Source organism: Diadema setosum, chromosome 6 (genome assembly GCF_964275005.1).
Source record: "Diadema setosum chromosome 6, eeDiaSeto1, whole genome shotgun sequence".
Classification (NCBI taxonomy): Eukaryota; Metazoa; Echinodermata; class Echinoidea; order Diadematoida; family Diadematidae; genus Diadema; species Diadema setosum.
In genome coordinates this window covers 4,395,019-4,420,079 of record NC_092690.1, presented here as the reverse complement: position 1 = coordinate 4,420,079, position 25,061 = coordinate 4,395,019, and the positions used below count along the sequence as shown (strand labels likewise).

The 25,061-nt window shown below is 36.1% G+C and overlaps 1 protein-coding gene across 1 annotated transcript; it reads right to left on the bottom strand.

Annotated features, from left to right (window-relative positions):
* Window positions 1-475: 475 nt before the first annotated feature.
* On the bottom strand, window positions 476-17,741 carry LOC140229907 (tyrosine kinase receptor Cad96Ca-like). The gene is made up of 13 exons (XM_072310104.1): window positions 17,716-17,741; window positions 15,638-15,769; window positions 15,060-15,087; window positions 10,125-10,186; window positions 8,626-8,796; window positions 6,426-6,521; window positions 6,000-6,169; window positions 4,478-4,582; window positions 4,088-4,090; window positions 2,310-2,409; window positions 1,655-1,751; window positions 1,282-1,384; window positions 476-541 (listed from the first exon to the last, which is right to left on the bottom strand). The coding sequence occupies exons 2-13, from the start codon at window positions 15,732-15,734 to the stop codon at window positions 476-478; spliced, it is 1,098 nt and encodes a 365-aa protein (XP_072166205.1). The 5' UTR covers window positions 15,735-15,769; window positions 17,716-17,741.
* Between the last annotated feature and the right edge of the window lie 7,320 nt (window positions 17,742-25,061).

Below are 25,061 nucleotides of genomic sequence, written 5' to 3'. Positions count from 1 at the left end.
ATTTGACGATTGTATTACCTACAAATGTATGTATATTGACTGTAAATCAAAATAAAAACATGAATGAACGAATGAATGAATGAATAGACCATGTACTTCAGTGCCTCTTTTCTCAGTTCACACTTTTCCAGAGTGTGTGCTTTCTTTCCAATATTTAGATAGGATAGGAGAGTCCATTTCAATTAAGCTATACATCATTTTAAAGCTTAGAGTAGTCTTCTCTTTCAGAATCTCTCCTTAACAAAAAAAAAAAAAAAATCTGTGTCTGGCGACTTTTTTTTTTTTTTTTTTTTGATGGGTCACAAATAGAAATGTAACGTAGGTCACTTAAGACATGAAGAGGGCATTAACAGTCACTGTCATACACGCATCCCGTAATGTATAACAATATCTGAAACCACAGTTGGCGTCTTAAAAAAAAAAAAAAAGAATGTCACGAATTTCACGGAAATGGCTTTTCCATCATTATGGACGTCTAGACTGTCATATCCGCCACAAAGTCATACAATTTCTCATCCAAGTTCTGGAGTGACAGGTATTCCTGGAAAGAGCAAAATAAGCACATTTGAGTTGAAAAAAAAAAATCGTTTTAGTGAAAAAATATTTGAATTATTATCTTTGATCTATCAATGATAGATGTATGGCAATATCAATGAAAATCACAAGTGATATAACGTCCAACCGTTGTCATTATAGTAATGACATAATTTCCCGAGATAAGGTTCACTTAATATACTTCCGTTGTGTATAATCAATACGCTCCCACATAATGTTAAGTCGTACTATTTTTACACTTGTTTTTCTTTTATTTTTAATGAAAACAATATTTCAAAGCATAAGATCATAAGCAATATGCAGGTATAAGCCAGCTTGAATTTATATTAGAAGTCATATGAAGAGTTTAAAAGTATCTTTTTACGAAAAATCACTGAATAAACGGAAAAGCAGAATCATGCGTGGCTCACTTGCTTATGGGCAGATGTTATTTGATTTTTTTTTCTTCCCTTTCTTTCATTTTTGTCCAGGCTCGTGGTTAAGAAAGTCAATTGAACTGGAGAATGTTTTGTGTTTTTAGCAAGATACAACTGCATTTACTAGTAAGTGAAATAAACAGTTCGTCAACTGCTGGATTGGCATTACAATCATCATTATATCGCCCCCTGATAAACAAATTGTGTAAAAGATAAGATTATGAACATGATGAGTATAATACACTCAACACTTTTCACTATGATAGTGAAAAAAGAAATAATAAATAAAACAAGTATGATAGCTTACGACGTCGTGAAACACTTCCATAATCGGTTCAAGTTTCCTCTGAATGACGTAGTAAGAGCATCTCTTTTCCGGTTCCATTTCCCAGCAGCTGGTCATTATAGAGTATCTAGGCGAGGAAAAAAGTAAACAATTAAAATATCTTTTAATGACCAATATTTGTTTCCGCACTGATTTGTCTTTGAATTAAGTGAAGTGTGCAGCTGCTATCTCTAAAGTGTCGCATCTAGGCGGATTCGGTGTAGGGCAGCTGCAGGAATCAATGGTAATTCTCGTCAACGAACAAAGGCAAACACACACAAACACACACAGACAGACAGACACACACATTCCATACATCTATCTCCAATCAAAGTGGAAGTCGAGATAATTTACTCACAATTCTTCACCACAGTGAGAAGGGCGTGGCATCTTGTAGCCGTTGGAAACCTGTTCCTTCACCATGTCCATCGTCATTTTGGGATATGGTCTTGCTCCTTGAAGAGAGGCAGAGAAGACGACAGAGAAAAAAAAAGGAAGATACACGTGCATATTCTAATTGTAGTACTCTACGTAACAGTTTCTGTTTTTCCAAGTATTTTGTTGCTAGCTAGTTTGACATAATACTCTTTCCTCTAATTGCGCCTTCTCATTGAATACACATATAATAAGTCACGTGTCTCAAGGATATTCATGCACACTAATTTGATAATCTCAATTGACTTTGGAAGCTAAGTCAACAAAAGTGTCATTCAGATTCGCGTTTCCTCACTTTGTCTCCCTCTACAAACTTAATTTGTAGAGGGAGACATAGTGAAGAAACTCGAATCTGAACCTTCACCCCTCTGAATAATTATCCTTCTTTCATTTAAAAGTGTCATTATACAAAATTCTTCGTGTATACAATCATTATGATACATAATTGTCTATACGAATTACTGTTATTAATTCAATATATTATCAGTTTTCTTTAGGTTAGATCGAAATTTATGAATGTTGTGCTGTTGAAAAATGAAGTATGTTATACATAATCATATAGTCCCTATACGTCTTACCTAGAGTGACGATTTCCCAAAGAAGGATTCCGTAGGACCAAACATCGCCCTCTAACGACCAATTTTTATTCTGCATTCCTTCCGGTGACATCCAACGTGTCTGGAAAATCAAAAATTGATTAGGAAAAAAAAATAAAACGAGTGGCAAGTGGCTTATGTTATAATAGTTACACAAATCTACACCTATCTAGCAGAGCAAGTACTGTGTATGGTGTCTTTTCTTTTATTTATTTTCTTTTATTTATTTATTTCCAGCAGTAGGGTGGATAGCCCTTTCAGCACAGCTGATTTTCAAAGGGGTCCACTTGACATACATATAAAATTCATATAAAAAACAACAACAGCGATAAATACACATTTGAACTTGTACAACGTGGGTATGAAATCATTGAAAAAATTTAAAAAGGTGACTTGCAGTCGACAAATTAATAAATTCATCAAAATTATTTCAGTAGCAAATAGAAAAAAAATACACAAATGACTCACAGTCGACATATTAATATCATATAATAAAATAATGGCAGTAATAGAAATAGCCGGACAAAAACGATAGAGATATGCTCAGAGAACTAAACTTAACACAACTACATACCTGACCAAAATACTAATCAACGACAACAAAAAAGTATTTGAGTGTGTGTGTATATATATTATGAGGAAGGGGGATATCTAAAACAGGAAACTTGGAACCGGTGACCAAATAATAAATAAAACAATAAAACAAAAATATTAAGAATATGAATACAAATATATCAAATTGCAACTTAAGAAGTCTGGATCTCATTTTTCATCTTCTTACAAAAACAATGTATATCTTTTGAGTTTCGGGTGAACAATGACAATGAATTGAATAAACCTGAACTTGCATATAAAAAAAAAAACTTCTTTTCATTTTTTTTTTTAAGGTTTGGGTAACCAAATTTGAACCTGAGAATTACGGAGTTTACAACTGTGTTCTTTTAAATGTATTCTTGACGTAAGATGTTGTGGTGCAAAGCCGTACAAACATTTATGCAACAAAATCACATTTACTCTTTTCCAACGAACATATATTGAATAAATACCTGACTTACTAAACAATATCGAGGTTCTTTCTATATTATCTACCTTTAAAACAATACATAAAGCCCTCTTCTGTAAAACGAACAGCCTATTCAAAGTAGAATTTGCAGCATTACTCCATACTGGTGAGCAATAATCCAGATGAGATTGAATAATAGAAAAATACAACATTTTTGCAACTTTGAAATTCACACAAAACCGGATTTTCCTCAGTAGGAACAAATTTCTCAAAATTTTCCCTCTTATATAATCCACGTGAAGTTTCCATGTAAGGTTTGGATCAAATACAACTCCTGAAATTTTACATTTATATACTTCTTTCAATCGTATACCATTTATTTGAAGAATAATACCAGAATCATGAAAATACTTCAACTTCTTCCTGGAACCCCAAATCATATATTCTGATTTATCAGCATTCAAAACCAGGTTATTCGCTGTCAACCACGTAGAAATCTCTTTCAAATCTTGATTTATACATCTTGTCATTTCAACAGGATTATTAGAGGAAAAATGCATACATGTATCATCTGCATAAAGAGATAATTCACAATGTTTGCCCGTGTGAGTAATATCGTTTATAACAAAGTAAAAATAATACCGGCCCCAGTATCGAGCCTTGTGGCACCCCATACACAACAGGAGCAGGGTGAGACATGGCACCATTCACTTCTGTTCTTTGCATTCTTCCTTTCAAATAATTCGTAAACCACAACAGGCTTGTGTGGTCAAACCCATATAATCTTAACTTTTTAACCATTATTGTGTGGTCGACCATATCAAAGGCCTTTTTCAAATCTAATGTTACAAGCCCAGAAACCAGTCCTTTATCCATACTGGATGGACAATAAATTTTCGGTAACATTTAACAAAGCTGTGGTAGTGGAGTGACCGCGTCGAAACCCCGACTGATCAGTAGACAAAATAGAGTATTCAGACAGGTATTTGGTGACTTGAGAATGAACAATTCTTTCAATGACCTTAGACAAAACCGGTAGAATGGAAATAGGTCGATAGTTTGCTAACTCTGTTTCCTTGCCGCCTTTTGAATAAAGGAACGACTTTTGCACATTTCCATTCACGCAGAATGCTTCATTAATACTTACATTTCCAGCGGGTGACATGAATGACGTCATCCCATAATCAGAAATCTTACAAATCCTGTCTTCCGTCATCAGAATGTTGTGTGCACAAAGGTGTCCATGGATAATCTAAGGTTGATATTAAGCCATGAATATTTTGATAAGAAATGATGATACTGAAAAAAAAAAAGCATCACAGGAAAATCTGTGGATTAGTGGAGCATAGCCCTCTATGATGCATTAAGTTGGACATTAAAGCAAACGAGCCACATGAAGATGATACAATCATTTGAGCTTTGGGTGTGACGTAGAATGCTTCAGGTGAACTGGAAAGACAATGAATACCAATACATGGATCCGCCAAAGAGTAGAAGTTTCAGGAGAACATGTTCTGCTTGCCCAAGTTAAGGAAGAAGAAGCTGTGTAAATATGGACATTGGAAACGTCGATCAGGTGACAGTATACAGGGACGGATTCAGGAATTCCGTAAAGGGGGGCCTTTAAAGGTCGCGCACGCACCCCCTCATTTTTTCTTTGTATTTCTTTTGTTTTAAACAAAAATGAAGAGGGGGTGCGCGCCCGGTGCGCCCCCTGTGGATCCGCAACAGGGATAGAAGGAGAGGTGGAAGGGAAGGCCAGGCCAGGACGTAAGAAAACAGAATAGATTGACAACATCAGGAGGCCGACAAAATGAAGGAATGACCGTGGCAAGAGCAAAGGCACACAAGGGAATACTGACAGTTCTGTGTGGTCTATGGCAATACATGTACATCAGGAGCATATGAGTAACAGGCATCGGGGAATGTTATTTACTTCATCATTTTTCCTACGCTGGTGGAAAGGTCAAAACAAAATGGACAAGAAATACAGTATACGCTTTAATCCTGTTTATGGAGTACCTATATAGTATGCAAGAAAAATAAAATGTGGAGGAACCTACAGAAAAGCAGATGCTTGTAGGGGTAGATTTCAAGAAAAGAAGTCATCAAGTACGCGTCTACAGGTATATGCTTGTGTGTATGTGTGTGTGTTTGTTCTTAAACTGAAATTCAAGGACAGCTTGTTAGCTTGTATCAAAAATTACGGTTCTACTTTTTAGCAGCTTCTTCCATTTCTGAAAAAAAAGTTGTTTTGTTATAAATCGTCCTGAAATCATATTCATTGTAAATGCAGTTTTTTTTTCTTCGAACAAATGCTACTTAAGTTCATTTATTACATCAGTAGCTTTCCTCATTATGTCTGGTTGTATTAAATTTGTTCAATTGCAAGTGTCATTATGTCAGAATACTCCTTTGTTGTTGACATTGCAATGAAATGAAGTTCGCTTACGCAGGCAACATATTTTTGCCCGTGTTTAAAAAATGCTATTATCGTCACAATTTCACAAAGCTGGGCGTATAACAACGTCTAGGTTATTCCTTTGCAGGCTATATGAAACTGTTTGCTCATGACAAATGAAAAACGTACAAAAATTATGAACAATTTGTACGTCTGCGTCAGTTGCCCATATCAAACAGATAAAAATTGGCTTTTCATGTGTAATCACCTTGTTGGACGCAAGAAATTCCATCCCCTTGGCCACCTGCCAGGCGTACTTCAGTAACTTGGACTCATCAAAGCGGGGCCTTGGTCGCTTGATGTTCCCGTAGAAAGATTTCGGAGACTGTAGATAAGTCAGCAGTGTCCCACCAGCAACAAATTCGTGTACGATAGTGCCTGCATGACGTGTATTGTTTAGTATCGCAGAAATTAATACAAAGGTTTTGAATGCTGAACAATTTTACCAATAATTTTGGCTCTTTTTTTCTTAAATATTGCAAACATAATTATTTTAAGCAAATCAGTAATATCTAAGTTGTTTTAATACACTTAATGAAAATGTTTTATCTTTTTTTTATTTTAACTTCTTATGCACTACGCCTGATTCACAACATTTTAAATGTTTTTGTAGGAATAAATTGATAATACTTACGATATTCTTCACAGTATCCCAGACACGTCACAGTATTTTGATGGTTTGGGAGTTTTTGCAAATATTCCACCATCTGCAAAAGGTCTGGAACCTTTTCTGTACAGCAGAAATATGAGGTAAAATATTTTGATGATTAGAAAGGCTGCATTAAACTTAAGGAACAAAACAATCTATCATTAACTCTTTATGTGCCACGTTCGCATGTCCGACCCAGTCGACGGCGTGCCAACTTCGCACATTCTGCTCAACAAACAAAGCCGCCAAAACCGATCGATAAATCGCTAATCCCGCGGTACAATCAAAGCGTTTCTCGCGTTTTTGTTCCTCTCACATACGGCTTGCATTCTATGTGGTGAATGACTATCAAGCGGTGTTTCCAACTAAATTTTGCATGCACACTTTAAGTTCCAGTCACTATTTTATGTGCAAAAGTCATTCCTTTACAGTAATGTAGCAACTGGTAATTCAAAAGAAAAATTGAAATAGAATTGTTATATATTGTATATGGAAGCAAAGTTTGGCATTCCTCTTTAATGTTACTCACTATTATGTCCAGCTTAACAGAAATTTGTAGAAGTTATACAGATTGGAAAAACAGAATTCTTTCTCAAGTATGACTATCTTCGTGTCTCAGAATAACGTGGCACACAGGGGCTTTCCACCATGGCACATAAAGAGTTAATATCTATAAACATCATGTTTCCATAACATAAGGTTTACAAAAATGTTCGACCAGAGAAATTGAGTTTTATAGAGTCAATCAGGAAATATGACGTTTGGTATCACAAATTCCAACATTATTCCTTCAAGACCTGTCATTTATCTAAAGAGTTTCCTTATGCACAACAACTGTGAAGGACATCTGCAAATTCTCTATACCAGGCCACATTAAACTGTTCTTCTATTCAATAAAAAAAAAGATGCAGAAACAATGATAAACAGATACATGGCTTGCAATTAGATAATTTCGCTAATTATGTGATTGCTTGCTTTTCTCTTCTTTTTTTTTTGCAAGAAAGCACGAATAGTCTTCATTTCTTTTTTAACCATGCAAAACTGTATATTCATACACTAATAGTCAGTAGGGATTTCATAATGCATTATTTTGTAGTACTGCAGAATGTTTATTTACCGTAACGTTGTCCTCGTCAAGCGTCTGCTTATCATAAGGGTTTCAAATATTTCAATCATATTTCTTCAAAGCGCAAAATTTGTATTTTAATCGCAGTTGAATGATATTAATTTTAATATACATTACAAATTCTTAGAATGACACCTGCTCGTCTTCATTTTGTACCATCATGAACCGATGCTTTACCTCCTACATATCAGCTTCGAATAAATTAATCAAGAATGGAATTCACTTCACAACAATATTACAGCAGCTCAATCTCTGAACTCCTTCAAGAATAAATTAAAATTATTTTTATTGAAATCTTACAACATCCAACCGAGTTAGTTTCCCTTTATCATCTCAGTCAAGTCCTCACTCTTTTTTTACATAAGTCCTCCTTCTAATTATGTTCCTGTCTGTGTTCTAAATATAACGATGTGTCTATTCTCTTTTTCTCCTGCATTCTTACCAACATAATTACGTATAAAAATGTTTTGCATTATATTCAATCCAGCTTGTATTTCATCACTTATTTCACATTATGGAATCTAGATTGCTTGCGTCCAAGATGGCACGTGCTGTAGTTTTTCCCCTTTTTTTCCTTTTTTTTTTTCCTTTTTTCTTTTTTTTTCCTTTTCTGTTTTTTTCCCTTCCCAATCGTCTTGATGTCAGTTGACATCGGTTCGTTTTATTTTGTTTTATATTGCTGTCTTGTGTATTTTCTGAGGGTCCCATATCGTACAAGCTCTGCTTCTTAGTGAGACCCTCCACTTACATCCTCATCCTTAGTTGACTTGTATTATACGCTTTATGTATATATATTAACAAAGATGTAATTGCATCTACTTCTCATTTTCACATGTACATTGTCAAATTACGTTCCGCAAGTATTACAATTATCCTCTACATATGCAATGTATATAATTTCTTTGTTTATTTGATGGAAGTGAAAATAAAGTTGAATCTTGAATCTTAAAAGAACTTTGATCAATTGACTTTTGTTTCATATCAGATTTATTAAAGATGCAAAAATAAAACAAAACAACAAATATCTGGTAATTTCATGAAAACAGTTGTAGTTATAACCTGTGATCTGCCTCAAGGCTACCGAAGCCACTCCCTGTTTTGTGTTAAAGTCACCCTTCCAGACATCGCCAAACTTCCCCAGTCCGATGGAACCAAGCCGAGAAAAGAACGTCAAGTTTTCAGCTTGAACTGCAGCGGAGCTTGGTGTAAGTGGTTCATATACAGCATTACCTGTCAAGTTAAGAAAATTATGCTGACATCTTTCTGATAACATTTTTTTTTTAGTTTGAGACCCCCCCCCCTCAAAAAAAAAAGGAAAAAAAAAAGCAACCCCTGGTGAAGTCCTTCCGCCACAACACATGAATACATGTTAAGCTGGCTTGTAATTGTTTTGTAATTACTGTTGAAAGGCTTCATAGTATGCCAAATAATCAGAAACACCCTCTGACTTCATCAAATATGTATATATATATATATATATATATATATATATATACATATATATATATATATATATATATATATATAAATCATGTGTAATAATACTAAAACTGACCTGTCACTTGACTTCACATCTGTCTTCAAATATGCCAATCACAACTAGAAACACAGACACATACGCTTACATAAATCCATACTTGTACATGTATAATTCGTTACAGTGTCCTTACCAAGTACGATCAGACCCTGCATCACAAAACTGTAAAAAAAAAGTCGCTAACATTGATTTCTAGTGAAGATCAGATTCGACAAGTTCTAAAAGAGCCTAAATTAGGTTATACAATGATGTGTAATTCAATTCAGATGGGCTCTCCTAACATAATGTAAATCTTGGAAGGAATGCATGCTCTCTGCAAAACTGCGTACATTAGAAAAGATTGCTCTTAAGTATAATGTTTATTCACGTGCTCAATCTTTACCAAGCTGCGCTCTGTGCAATGGATGAGACAAAAAACAGGAAGTAATCTCCATTTCAACAACAATGAAGAGATAATCAGATTAAGCTAAAATTGAACGTGCTTTATTATCACATTAGCCTATATAGCTAAGACTACATTTCAAAGCAGTACCATCATCCCTTCAAAGGTTGGAGGTGTAGAGCATTTACAGGGTTTCTGAGAAATAAAAAGGGGCCTCTAAGACATACCTATAATCACACCTTTACCCTAAAATGTTATATAAGTAAACTTTTTTTTTCTATTCGTTTCATGGTCCCAAACTTCAGAATAATGTAGAAGAAAATTAATTCTTATGAAAATATGTCAAAGTCAAGATTGACTAGGTTGGCCTATATATGTTACTTATTGTGACTATACTCAAGTAATCAGGGCGTGCGACATTTTGTTGATTTGTGATGCACGGTCACAAAGGGAAAAACATTGATTCATTATGTCTTAAATAGATATTATTCTTCACTTACAAATGGGATCATACATGCAAAAACAAAACAAAACAAGCAAACATAGATATACACAAACACGATTAAGTAATGGCTATGAAGGACCATTTAGTGAATTTAAAACAAAAACGATATTGTGTGTAAAAAGGCGACACTCTACCTTTGCTTCCGCATTCGATCATCTCATAGACGCTGTTATCGTTGTCTCCAGGTATGTCTGTCCTATAGTACAAACAAGGGCAACATTGATGAAGTGTAAATTGAGTAATTTTGAACTTACACCACCTTATGACGTGAGAAAACTTAGACTGGACAATAATGTATGAGCTACAGCGGGATTTTGGAGGTTGAACTTATAGTCCCGGCTAGGCTCCATAGAAAGTGCACCTAACCTTGTTTTTTAATATATACAATGTTTTTTGATGCTTTCTTGTCAATTCGAGGGTGCTGATTCCAAATCCGATTGATGCCACTCGCGTAACCTTGAGCATTTTCGGCAAAATGCAAAAATGCAAAATGGCCGCCAGATATGCTAATTTGGCCATTGTAATCCCAGTTATGTCAATTTAATGACCAATTATTCCATCAAAGTTTTTTAAAGTTTTGTTCCTTGAGTAATTCTACTCGCACATGCACGAAATGTTTCATTTGAAGAGGTACATTTACTATTTCAAGCTTATTTTCAATTCAAAATGGCCGCCACTCCTATACTCATGTACTATATGAATGACAACTTAATATGCTTAGAAATAGAAGACGAATTTTCAGTCACATACCTACGCTTTTATCAAGTTTTGCATGTGCAATGCAAATCTGATGAGTGCCACTAGCAAAACAAGCAAACAAACAAGCAAACAAACAGAAAATGTATTGTTTTTAGGCTTGTTATATTCTTCTTTATACAAAACTTCAAAATGGATCCCACTCATATACCCTCGCACAATATGTGTACATGGAAGTAAACAAAATTTTCTTTTATTTCTGTCACTCAAGTACACTGTTTATCAATTTGTGTGCTGATTATAAATCAAAAGTTTGTTAGTAACAAAAACTGTTTTATTTTTTGATGCAAACATCCAAATTTGCTACCTAAATCTGAATTTTTCCCTAGGAATTTGGAAAAGTCCACCAAAGCTTGAATTGACGCCAACATCAAAATTGTTTATCAGGAATCATTACATATTATGAACATTTGATACCTACTTGCCTTGAGATGTTCAACATCATAATATTCACTATGATTTACTGCATTAAAAGGCTGAATCGTAAATAATAACACAAATGAAATTTCCAATTACCTGTCCTGTTCTACATTATCTAAAAGCGATATCATACAAACTTTTCAGTCCCCTTATCCAAGAAGGAACATGAGGCAGGGGAAAGTGGAAAAAAAGGAACCACCTCACTTCCTGTCGTCATATCTTTGAAATGAAAACAATGCCCAAAAGTTTTTCATGTTAACCAAGATGAATTATGTATGGTAAATGAATTTTACCATCTTTTTTTTTTTCGAAGTGAATGTGTTTGCATATATGATGTCAAGGGAGACTCTGAGATCTGTACAGTGGTGCCTCATTCTGAAAGCAGTGTTATAACAACTTCACACTGTTTGTCTTTAATCTTCAGCACTAGCAGATTCAGGATTGCTCTACATGTAGGTAACTAGCTGTGTTAGGACTCTGCGAATGATGGCCTCCTTAATGGTGGCTGTAAACTAACTCCACTAGAGCTCTTTTTACATGGTGACATAACATTCACTTCATGTAGGAAGTTTACAGATGATCTTGACTTTACGTCTCATAGAAAGTCCTTGGATGACATCAGCCGAGTACTGACCCATCTGAAGACAATAGAGGAGTACTTCACCTTCTGGAGACTTTGCCCCAACCTTCATAAGATTATCATCAGACCCATGCCTTCCATCTTACCAACGCTATGTTCAAGGTAGCCCTCTGTGGCAAGCCTTCCAAGCATAGGCTAAGGAAGTCTACCCTCCTTCACTGGCACTCGACCACTCTCCCTCACGCTGGAAAGAAAGGATGGCAAGTGTCACCAGTGCCGTCAACGCATACCCTGACCTTCTAAACACGATAGCATGGGGGCATTTCATGAAGCGTTTTGTCTGACAAATTTGTCTGACAAAGTTGCTCTCAGCCAATCAGATGCAAGAATTTTAGTAGCTTATAACAGTTTGTCAAAAAGAAAAGATCTGACCAAACGCTCCATGAAATACCCCCTTGAACAACCTGCCATCAATGCGTCTGAAATCCCACAAGCCTAGATTTCACTCCCGTAAATTAAAAGCTTTGACCCCAAAACATGTTGGTGCAGATGCTGGTCGGATGTCATCTCTGATACCACCCAAGTTACCTACAACTGTCTCTGGCCTGGCAACAAAGCCATAGGTCTTCAACGGGTGGTGATCAAGCAAGTCTTAATGTCTTCATTCTGTTTCTATGGCAAACACTCGTCCTCTGACCCGTGAGGGAGTGCTGAACATCACCAGATGTGGTTGCAATTAAAGCAATTGCAGGACCAATATATGCATCTGTAGCCTGAGAATTCTGCAAATTTGGGGCTGATGTCGCCTGCTGCCAAACATCCAATTAAAGGGTTCTTTAAAGACAATAAAGATAACGCAGTTTTAGTTTTAAAACAAGACTGAATGAGATCATGATGTCAAAGTGTATATTATCAACACCTGGGAACTGTGAGAGAACTGAAAGAGGTATCTCACATTGCTCCTTGGTTGATGTTTAATGAATAGTTTGTACGGTATTGCGTTTGGACAGTTTCGTTTATGCCTTCACCAGTTTTTGTTGTTTTAATTCAAGAAGAAAATCAATTTTGCTCGACAATATGAAGGCGGTACTTCTAAATTATATCATATCAAAGTGATGGAGGTTATGATCCATTTCAAACTCGCCTCAGGACTCCTCCCTCCCACCCCCCCCCAACTCCTTGCTGGAAAAGAAAATACATTGAAAGGATTTTTCGTACGTCTTGAATGCCCGATGTGTTTTTGTCTGCAACCATAATATCTCTGCACTTACTGTGTAGGATTTTTCTGTACTTTGTTGATATGGTTTTATGGGAATGCATATTAGAAGCTTTGCTTTCTAGCTTCCCCTCCATTTTCAACATTATTTGATAAATACCATGCATCTAGGCTTCTTAATTGTGTTAGTATAACATTTTTATATTCAACCTCCATGTAGAATATGATGGTATATTGATTTCTTGCGAGACGTTTAGTGAACTTATAGTTGTTGTTGAGACAAAATGAAATATATAAGAAATTGTGTTAAACATCGTAAGGTTTATGAATATTAAATGCTCAAATATACATGTAGGCCCTCTATATTGTAAGTGACACCCAACATATATGTATACAGAAGCAACACTTCATGACAGCGTAGGTACGGGACTGGAAATACAGTAAATTTGTTCTATATTTCCATGCATATGTTTTGCCATTCATATAGTACATAAGCATAGGAATGGCGGCCATTTTGAATAAAAAAAAAGAGCTTTAAATACTAAATGAACCTATATGAAATGAAAATTCTCTTGCGAAGGCAGATGGCGTAACTCTAGGAACAGAAATGTACAAAGTTTGGTGGAATAAGTTATCATATAATGCACATTATTGTGTTTATCACGGCCGAATTAGCATATCAGGTGGCCATTTTGAATTTTTGCATTTTGCTGAAAATGCTCAAGGTTACACGAGTGGCATCAATCGGATTTGGAATCAGCACCCTCGAATTGACAAGAAACCATCAAAAAATATTGTATCTATCAAAAAAACAAGGTTGGGTGCCTTCTAGCCTGGACTATTATAGGTGTTCATAGTTGTTGTCATTATGTGTATGTGCGTGTGTGTGTGTGTGTGTGTTTTTGGTGGGGGGGGGGGGGGGGCTCTCCTTATTTTGAAGAGGCAAGCACAAGTATGTGACCGTGCATCACAAACCAACAAAAAATCGCACGTCTTAGAATCTACGAGAGGACTCAATAGAGGTGAAACTGGTCAACCTATATTGTCAATCTTAAGCTTTTCGTACTTTCTGAAAGAGCAATATTTCTTCTACATCATTCAAGAATTTGGGATCACAAAACGAACAGGAAATGGAGTTTTTCTGCACCAGTTTATGTAGGATGTTGTGATTAGGTATCCTTTTCATTTCTTTAAAAAAAAAAAAAAAAAAAAAAAACCTTCTTCACCCTCTTCACGTTCAGCTTTAATAACTTTTGAAAAAATGACGCTCTAACTTTGAAACTGGCATCGGTCATAGATAGAATGTATTAACACAGTATGCAAATTTTAAGCTTGTTGTTGCTTTTTTACATCCTGTTTTGTCCCATTCTTTGCACAGGGCACGGCTCGGTGTAAGATTAAAAGGATAGTGTAGTTTTGGTCGAGACCTAACTTCAGGTTTCTCAGACTTTTGGGTGAAATACTGAGAAACCTCTCGTGAAATATGAAAGAGCATTTTATTGAAAGCGGAATTTAACGTGTATGATGAAACTGGTTTAAAATGGCCGAGATACCCAAAACAGAGCAATACTAAGAAAAGTACATGTATTTGTTTGTTTTACTTTGTTTTTCAATGTCCCCGTCATAGCAAAGCCGATTTTCATCAAATAAACTTTGAATTCTTCTCAGAATGGCATGCCCTGTACTATTTCTCGATGTCTCGCAAACAGTTAAAAGCCAAATCCTCATTCTCCACCAATACTTAATCCCTTTAGTCGTAAGAGCTTCTTTTTACACTACACTCTTTCTCAGATTGTGTGCATTCTTTCCAATATTTAGACGGGCTATGAGAGTCCATATCAAGTGGGTTTTACATCATTTCAGAGCCTAAAGTCTGGTCTTTCAGAATCTGCCCGTAACTTAAAATCCATATTTGGCAACTTTTTGTTGGTTTTGTGAAACAGGGTCACATTATTATGTGACGGGGATGGGGGTCTGCATTGTCAAAAGCCCCCACCCCAACGGCCTCCCTCATTCCGCAGCCACTGGAAGCTGCTGATCTTTTATGATATAAAAAGTGAAATAATTAGAAAAACGGGTGACGTCAACTTTCCTTACCTTGCGTGTTTCGCAGATACACTTTGCTCTATGAAGAAAAAGAAGAGAGCAGAAACAGGTACTGGTGCTACTTAATGTAACTTTGTTCTAATTATTGTCACACTATTGTATTGCTGCCGTATTGCTGTATATAGGCTACTTGTTATCAATAGGTAATTACATAATGTTTAGGTAGCCCTATCCTCTGATTTATTTTACCTTTGAAATTTGTTATCAATTTGTTTTACAAAAGCGACCTCGTGTGTGCCATTTAACACTGCGTTTGAAAATACGCGATAGGCTGGACCCCGAACTGCCCCTACCCATACTTATCAGTTGAACATAACCGGAATTATATTAATGATATATATATATTATAACATGAAGAACTTTCTTCTCAATGGCCCTTAATTCATTGAAAAAAAAAATGGACTTAGGACCTTTATATTATGTATGTATATATATATATATATATACATATATACTATACAGATGTTAAATGATAATAACAATGATATTGATAAACAGTAACAAGGATAATGGTAATAATGCATATAATTATGAATGAATAGAACCTACAACAATACCATTCTACCAACCTTGACTGGAAGCTGTGGTCTGTTTGTAGAATTGCAGAATATTTACTGCTACGGAAACAGCAAGCAGTACACCCATGATTGACACAACAGCTATCATACCAGACACGGGACAATTACAAGGACATGCCTCATCTAGATTGCAAATATAAAGGCCAAAACCAACAGCAAAAATAAGACATGGTGATGATAATTGTGTTACAATCGACATGCATGCACAGTTCCACTACGACAAATGTTAACAATTTTTCATAAGTTTGCATAATTGTATGCTAATCTTGCGCAGTTACTAAGGGTACATTATCATTATCATATTCACCACTCACCTTTTTTATAGTGCAAATTCACAATCCTGAGCCTCATAGCTACTTTGTCGTTGTGAAAAGGTAAATGCCAGTACGCATTGTGGTTAAAAGCTAAAGTTTGTGCATGATCATATTATGATAAGTCAGTCATGCATCCTCTTTTTCGTTACACAAGTCGACAAAGACAACTCACAACAACGAAATGCACAGTTGAATCACAAATCCAGTGACTGGATGTTTTTACTTTTCTTATTGCTGAAAGCACTATCATGTTCGGATTCGCACGTACTTTCCAAACCTCTCGAGAATCATTTCCCCAACGGATTTTACACTTGGTGTCAAAAGGGATTGATTGTGTTGTTAATCATACTAGTTTATGCTTCTTCGAGATGTGAACCCTGTACTGGCTATCGAACCTGATGCGATTTTTAAAGAGAGAACCTCCTGCTGGTAGAAAATGTTGAAACGTTATGGCAATTATTGTTTATCTCTTCATCCGACATTATACTCTTTCTTTGAATTATAATTATAATTATTTGAATAATAATTTTTCAATCTTTCATTACATTTTGTCTTCAGAAAATAACCTCTTTACAGCAACTGAACAATCGAAACTTCTTCGTGTAATTGTTATACTTATAAAAAATGAGGTACGTGTTGGTGATGACCAATTTAACAAGTTATCTGAACATTTTCTCCGCATGCTACACTATTGTCATTTTGTTTATCTGTATGGTCTTAAGTTAAAAAAGGGTCGAAGACAAACAATACTTTGTATCTACTAATCATATTTCTGTGCTCATACTCAGAATCTTGTGGACCCCTATGGAAACCAGCTCTGCTGATCAGGGTGTTCCACCCCATGAAGAGGAAATAAATTCAGTTCAAAGAGAAAATAATTTTTACTGACAATATCGCTCTAAACATCAAGTTATGTATGCACGTGCAACAACACTACACTGTAAAAACATCGGTGTTAGATTTAACACCACGGGTGTAAAAACTAACACCGATCAAACTTCAATAAAGGACCACACCCACATTTGTTTAAAATGCACTGTGATGGTGTTGAAGTGTTCACTTGACACTTCGTGGTGTTAATTTGACACTGTATTGGTGTTAATTAAAAAATGACACCACATGGTGTTGATTTGATATTTGTTGGTGTTAATATCAATGGTTTAACACCCGTCCAGCTTCAATAAGAGACCACACCAGCTGGTGTTACTTTGGTGTAAATTTATTTTCACATTTTTTCAAAAATCTAGTATTTTAATGTAAAATTCTTGATCGTCTTGTTTAAATTAAAAATCAGCAAGAAGTGCAGTTACTAAGAAACTCTTCAAAAAACAGTTTCAAATTTGGAAATGACACCTGGGGGTGTTAATTTAACATTATAAATGAGCACCGAAAATTTAACACCAGCTCGGTGTTCACTATTTAACAACGGACTTTTTGCAGTGTAATAGCAACACACTGGCCGCAATTTTGATAGGCCCCCTACTTTGTTTTAACCTAATCAGCAAAAATATAATAACTTAGAGTACTTCTCTACCTTCAAAGTCTGATAAAGAGCGTTTTGTAAGCCTACAGTATTGTCATCGCTTACTTGCTTCTAAGATGTTATTATAAACGTTTTAATATGTTGCATTTTACATTGGTATCATCATAAGAATCTTTTCCTCATTAATCAAAGTATAAATTTGAAAAGGGTCATATCCATTACAAGTTCAATTACATACTTATGGAAGCCACTTTTAGCATCCACAATCCTACCTTTTCGTGATCCTGGAGACACTGCTATTGACGTTTCCCCTCCAGTGGTCGGATCGAATGTTGTATAGCTACCAGCTAAATGTATGGGTGATGAGAATCCATGTAGAAACGACAGGTTAATGTGCTATGTACATGCTATGTACGCTAATTGTGTATTCTAACAGTGATATTCTGTTGCGCTTTGTGCCTGTACCATTAATTCTTACACGAACACACACACACACACACACACACACACACACACACCAACACGCATATTTATGCAAAATGACGTCATTGGTATCATTTGGTTTAAAGAAAGATTACGAATGTATCGGATATATTCCACAAAGTTTAGAAACAACGGAATAAAAAGAAATATTAAGGTTGATTAAACTCAGCTTTGGCCTTTGAAATAATGTGGAAAAATGACGGCTAGCGTAATTTCCAAGTGTGACAATTCCATGCCATTCTTCGCGTACCAAATAATAAATACTTTACATTATATTTGTACTGAATTTTGATCTAGTTTGGAGTTTCAGTACAGAGTAGTCGTTACTTTCTTCTAATGTTGCTCACGAAGGCGGAAGTGCTTACACACCTTGATTACTTCTATCGAGACAGGCTTTCACTTTGCCCCAGAATACAAATGTTGCGTTATTTCTGAACCCGATTGGTCCGCCGATATGAATCCGAGCGAAGTCCTCGCAGGTCGGTGCTTGTTCAAGGATGCCGGGCACGGCGAACCGAGCCATGTAGCCCTGAACAGTCCTTTCGCTGCACTCCTTGGTAGCGGTACAGTTTTCCAAAGCTACGTCATGTAAAGAACGACAGAAAAAAAAAAAAGAAAAATCACACGACAGTATACAAATGGTTTTATGAAGAGAGGGACCATTATGGTACAGAAAACAAAAGCACTCATTGGTAGTGGTACAGTTTCCAGCCATGTAAAACAAAGAGAGAAAAGAACAAAAACAAAAGAAAATCGCAACAATTAAGTTAGGAAGAGAGAAACCACGGTCAAAAGACAAAAATGAAATCAGTGTTCTGTTTCGCAAATATGCACACGGTGACAATTATTATTTCTGAATAATAAATATTGAGCAAGTGTCCTCATGGGTGGGGGGGGGGGGGTTCTCTGAGTTTATCAGTAACCCTAATTTCAACAAGATAGGTTAATTTGCACCATGCTGAAGTAGTTTTGAGAATTAACGATTACATTTTGGATTATGTTTTTTTTTTTTATAATAGATTACTCACTATCGAAGAATCATATTCGAATGAACGGATATATAATATCAAGGAGACGGGCTAAATGGCAATAAAGTGAAAGTGAAATTGAATTCTTAATCATTTGTTTTGGTAATTTTTAGTAACATTACATTTGAATTCACTTGGCACTCTTTTGTTTCTCTACATCAACTCTATTATGTTTTACACTTTTTGAACGATATACATAACTGACGCACTGAAATACTCTCGTGATTTCTAATTGTCTTCTTGATTAAAACAGAAAATTATATTTTCTACTCCTTTACCGAATACAGCACCTTCATTAGCTGAATGAGCCGTTCTTTGCAACAGAGTATTATATTTTTGAAATGACAACCCTGAATTCATATTTCGAATTAACGAACTATATTACGGTTCCAAATTATCTATAGTCTCATTACAGTTTCGGATCAACGAACCTTCAGAAAACCAAACCTTCGAAGTATTGCCAAGAACCCTCTTTCATTTTCGTGTTATCGAAAGAACCAACGTCTAAATACATGTATAGCGAACTTGTAAGTTTCAAAATATTGAATCTTCCGAATAATACACCGTTTTTCATTTTCGGATTAACGAACCTTTGGAATAACAAAGATCATCCATCTTCACTAGCTTCGTACGAGACGGCTAACTAAGAAAAAAGAATATGATTTCATAAAATGCTTCCTGTGTCATAATTTCATCAAATATTTAGGCACAAACAGAACTGGATTACAGGCTAGATACATACATCCGCCCAAATCTCCTCCTCTCTGCCGTGCGTCGCTCCAGTACGGCTCTGTAATCCGGAAGGGACTGCAGATCAGCGCTCCGCTGGTGCTCCGTGAACACACAGGATTTCGCATCACACAGTTGGATACTGCAACACAGATGCAGTGCAGACAGTCCGCGGGAACTGGGGTGGGTATGAGTGTGGGCGTGGGCGTTGGCGGCTGGTCAAGTTCTGTAGTTGCTGAGAATCGAAGTTTGAATATTGAAGTTGCTTTTGATGCATGTGTTTTTTTCCTCCTCAATGTGTTTCATAATGACTATGAATAATTTTTCTTTGGTTGTTAAATCATTTTGAGATCTACATTGGAAAATAGTATATTGCAACAAAACTATCAAACTATTTACGCATCTTGGTCTATCAGAATTACTTTAAATTGATAAAATAATTTTTTTTGGGCCAATTTATAATCTGTTATTTCCAAAATGTATTAAATAAACAACAACTCAATAACAATCTTCCACCTCCCATTCTGTTTGACCCTCCACTATCCAAAACTAAATTTAAATACGTTTCCGGATCCAATTGGCAAAAGGAAAATAGATCATCTGTAACAAGTCAAAATTCAAAAGCTGTTCCTTCGTAGATACGGATAGCCCATGCAATAACTTGAACTGAAACGCCCTGCATCTATTAATAAGCGTTGAAATTCCCGAACTCAGAACACACACACACACACACGCACACAAACACTTACTCTCACATACAAACAAACTTACTCACACATACAAAATGCCGTCATTGATATTATTTGTAAATGAAAGATTATGAATGTATCACATTTTGTGACGGTGCATCACAAAACGAACAAAAAGTCGCACACACTGATTTTGCGTGAGGTCTGAAAATAAGTGAAATGGGTCAACCTAGCCGATCTTGACTTTTTTATATAAATTTTTGAAAGAGCAAGTTTTCGTTTACCTTATGCTAAACTTCGGGGTCATAAAACGGGCAGGAAAGTGTGTTTTAAAGCAGTTTATCTCGAACATTTTTGGTAGAATAGTGTGATTAGGTGTCTTTAGAGTCCTTTTTTCATTTCTGAAAAACCTTGTAGAAACTCTTCACTTTCAACTCTAATAACTTTTGAAAGGATAGTGCTACTGCTTTGAAAGTTGGCATTGATTATGGACAAAATGTGTTAATGAGGCATGCTTAATTTCACTTTAATTTGATAATCCCTTCATTGTTGTTACTCGAATGATTTACTTCCTGTACTTTGTCCCATTCATCGCACAGCCAGCATGGTTTGGTAAAGATTAAGCGCTTGAATAGACGCTGTACTTCAGAGCCTCTTTTCTTAGTTCACACTTTTGAGTTTGTGCTTTCTTTCCAATATTTAGGTAGGTTAGGAGAGTCCATTTGATTTGAGTTATACATCATTTTAAAGCTTAAAGTCTGCTCATTCAGAATATGGTCTTAACTCAAAATTTATGTCTGACGACTTTTTGTTTGTTTTGTGGTGCAGGGTCACATTTATTCTACAAAGTCTAAGAGAAAACGAAAAAAAAGAAGAAATATTAAGGTTGATTAAACTCAACTTTGGTTTTGGAAATAATGTGAAAAAAATAATCCCGGCAAACGCAATTTCCAAGTGTGACGGTTTCATACCATTCTGAGAGAACGAAACGATCACTTCTTTATACTGTAGGCCTATTCGTACTGAATTTTGATCTATTCTGGAATTTCAGTACAGAGTAGTCGTTACTTTCTTCTAATGTTGCTCACGAAGGCGGAAGTGCTTACACACCTTGATTACTTATATCGAGACAGGCTTTCACTTTGCCCCAGAATACAAGTGTTGCGTTATTTCTGAACCCGATTGGTCCTCCGATATGAATCCGAGCGAAGTCCTCGCAGGTCGGTGCTTGTTCAAGGATGCCGGGCACGGCGAACCGAGCCATGTAGCCCTGAACAGTCCTTTCGCTGCACTCCTTGGTAGCGGTACAGTTTTCCAAAGCTACGTCATGTAAATAACGACAGAAAAAAAAAACACGACAGTATAGAATGATTTTATCAAGAGAGAAACCATTATGGTCAAGAAAACAAAAGCCTCCTTGGTAGCGGTACAGTTTTCCAACTCTACGCCATGTAAAACAAAGAGAGACAACAACAAGATCAGGTATTCGCGAGAGTTTAGAATAATGTAGGAAGAGAGAAACCACGGTCAAGGCGACAAAAATGAAATCCGAGTTCTGTTTCGCAAAATGCACACGGCGACTATAATTATTTCTGAATAAAAACGGTCCTCATGGGGGGGGGGGATGGGGATGTTCTCTGAGTTTATCACTTACCCTAATTTCCACATGATAGGTCAATCTGCACCATGTTGAAGCAGTTTTGAGAATTACATACTACATTTGGGATTATATTAATTTTCTAAAACAATTTAATTACTCTCGTAGACTCATATTCTAATGAACCGATATAAAATATAAAGGAGACGGTGTAAATGGTAATTAAGTGAAATTAGAATAGAATTTAAAATTATTTGTTTTGGTAATTTTTAGTAGCATTAAATTTCAATTCAACTTGCACTTTTTCGTTTCTTTACATAATCTTGATTTTGTTTTACACTTTGTAAACGATATACATAACTGGCGAACTGAAATGCGATCGTGATTTCTAATTGTGTTCTTGACGAAAAAAAAAAATCTTTTTTCTCCTCCTTCTCCAATATGGCTCCATTATCATCAGAATGAGCCGTTCTTTGCCACAGATTATTTATTTTTTTGAAATAAAAACCCTGATTTCATGTTTCGAATTAACTAACCATATTTCGTTGCCAGATTAACTAGTCTCATTACATTTTCGGATCAACGAATCTTCTGAATAACAAACCTTTGAAATATTGCCACAAAACCTCTTTCATTTTCGTATTGACGAAAGAACCAATGTCTAAGTATAGGGAATGTGTAACTTTCGAAATGTTGAATCTTCCGAATAATGAATCGTTTTTTCATTTTCGGATTAACGAACCTTTGGAATAACGAGCATCACCCACCTTTATTAGCTTCATACAAGACGGCTAAGAAAAACAAAATGATTTCATAAAATGCTTCCTGTGTCATACCTCTCATTTTTCTCAAGTATTTAGACACATACAGGACTGGATTACAGGCTAGATACATACATCCGCCCAGATCTCCTCCTCTTTGCCGTGCGTCGCTCCAGTACGGCTCCGAAATCCGGAAGGGACTGCAAATCAGCGATCCGCTGGTGCTCCGTGAACACACAGGATTTCGCATCTCACAGTTGGATACTGCAACGCAGATGCAGTGCAGACAGTCGGCGGGAACTGGGGTGGGTATGGGCGTGGGCGTGGGCGTTGGCGGCTGGTAAAGTTCTGTTGTTGCTGAGAATCAAAGTTTAAATATTGAATGTGCTTTTGTTGCGCGTTTTTTCCCCTCCTCAATGTGCTTCATAATGACTTTTAATAAGTTTTCTTTGGTTGGTAAATTATTTTTAGAACTATATTTGAAAGTATTTTTTCCCCAACAAAATTATTAAACTATTCACACATCTCGATCTGTCAGAATTACTCTAAATTCCCCCCATACAAAAATACTGCCAATTCATAATCTGTTATTTCCAAAATCTTTAAAAGAAAAAACAAAAACAAAAACAAAAACAAAACAAAACTCCATAACGAATGTCCATGTCTGTCTAACCATGGCACAATCACAAACTATATGAAGGGTTTGTTTGCAAAAACCGATAAGTCCATTTTTGACGAGTTTGAAGTACGGTCTCTGTCATAAAGTACAAAATAATACCTTTTAAATGATATATTGGTCACTACACATGCAGGTATATTTTTGAAGTTTTGGTCAAAAGAAGCAAAAATTTTCTTATTATTCTCTTTATTTTTCTTGACCTTTAATCGCAAATATCTCCATTTGGCAAATATGGACTTATCGGTTTTTGCAAACAAACTCTTCATATGTATATACGTTTCCGGATTCAATTGGCAAAATGAACATAGATTATCTGTAACAAAGTTAAAATTCAAAAGCTGTTCCTTCGTAGATACTTATAATCGATGTAATAACTTGAACTGAAACACTCTGCATTAATTTCATTAAAAAGCGTTGAACTTCTCGGCCTCAGAACACAAACACACACACATGCCGTCATTGATATGCCGTCATTGATACCATTTGTAAAAGAAAGATTATGTATGTTCGCATTTATTCTACATAGTCTGAGGGGAAAAAAAAACAAACAAACAAGAGAACAAGTCAGGTTGATTCAACTCTACTTCGGTCTTGGAAATAATGTGCAAAAAATAATTCCGGCAAACGCAGTTTCCAAGTGTGACAGTTTCATACCATTCTGAGAGTACCAAACGATCACTACTTTATACTGTATTCGTAGTGAATTTTGATCTAGTTTGGAGTTTCATTACAGAGTAGTTGCTACTTCCTTGTAATGTTGCTCACGAACGCGGAAGTGCTTACACACGTTATTTATTCCAAGATGTAAGACAGATTTTAAGGTTCGCACCTTAGCAGTTACCGGAGCAAAACTGTTCAACAATAATGTAACTACCGTTATTCGTTCAAAACTGTAAATCTTTGCAGTGTTTTAAACAGCAACTTCGGATTTTACTATTTTTGCTTTAAGGTTCAGGGTGGGGTGACATGGAAATCACACATACCATATAGGTTATTTCTGTGACCCTGCACGGGAAGGAGTGCGGGTACCTCTTTTCTTTGTTTGTTTGTTTGTTTTGTCTATAGCGATGCCTTGATCATTTTGTTTTACCCGTATTTGCATGTTGAAGGTGATTTCCCCGTATACCACTTTGTTCTATGAAGGTTTTAAGTACAGATCGTAGACGTGTGACATTTTTTTTTTAATCTTGCTATTTTATACACGCACATGAATGACTATTATCGTACTGTATGTATAGAAAATTATTGTGTATAACACGCGAGCACGTGTATGTGTGTACGTACAGTGTACGCGCGCGGGTACTCACGGAGGTCTCACCTTCCCGCTTGTGTGTGTGCATCCCCCATACAGGTACACTATGTATCATGCATGAGTTCGCTATGCATTTGGAAGTGGAGTGTAAGAAAGTATGGGACAATGTATGAGTGAGTGTGTGTTGTGTGTGTGTGTGTGTGTGTGCGCGCATGTGCGTGTGCGTGTGTGTGCATGTGTGTGTGTGTGTGTGTACATGTGTGTGTGCGCGCGGATGTGTGTGTGCATGTGTGTGTGTGTATGTAAATGTGTGTGTATGTGTGTATGTAAATGTGTGTGCGTGTGTTTGTGTGTGTGTGTAACGGTATACATGTGTGCGTGCGTGCGTGCGTGCGTGCGC

What these genes read in the sequence shown, in the direction of transcription:
- LOC140229907 (XM_072310104.1), bottom strand. Translation starts at nt 15,734, where the DNA reads ATGATAGCTGTTGTGTCAATCATGGGTGTACTGCTTGCTGTTTCCGTA. An exon ending in AATTTCTTGCGTCCAACAAG is followed by an intron (nt 4,583 to 5,999) that starts GTGATTACACAT and finishes TATCAACCTTAG; the next exon opens with ATTATCCATGGACACCTTTG. An exon ending in TCTCACTGTGGTGAAGAATT is followed by an intron (nt 1,385 to 1,654) that starts GTGAGTAAATTA and finishes TTCCTCGCCTAG; the next exon opens with ATACTCTATAATGACCAGCT.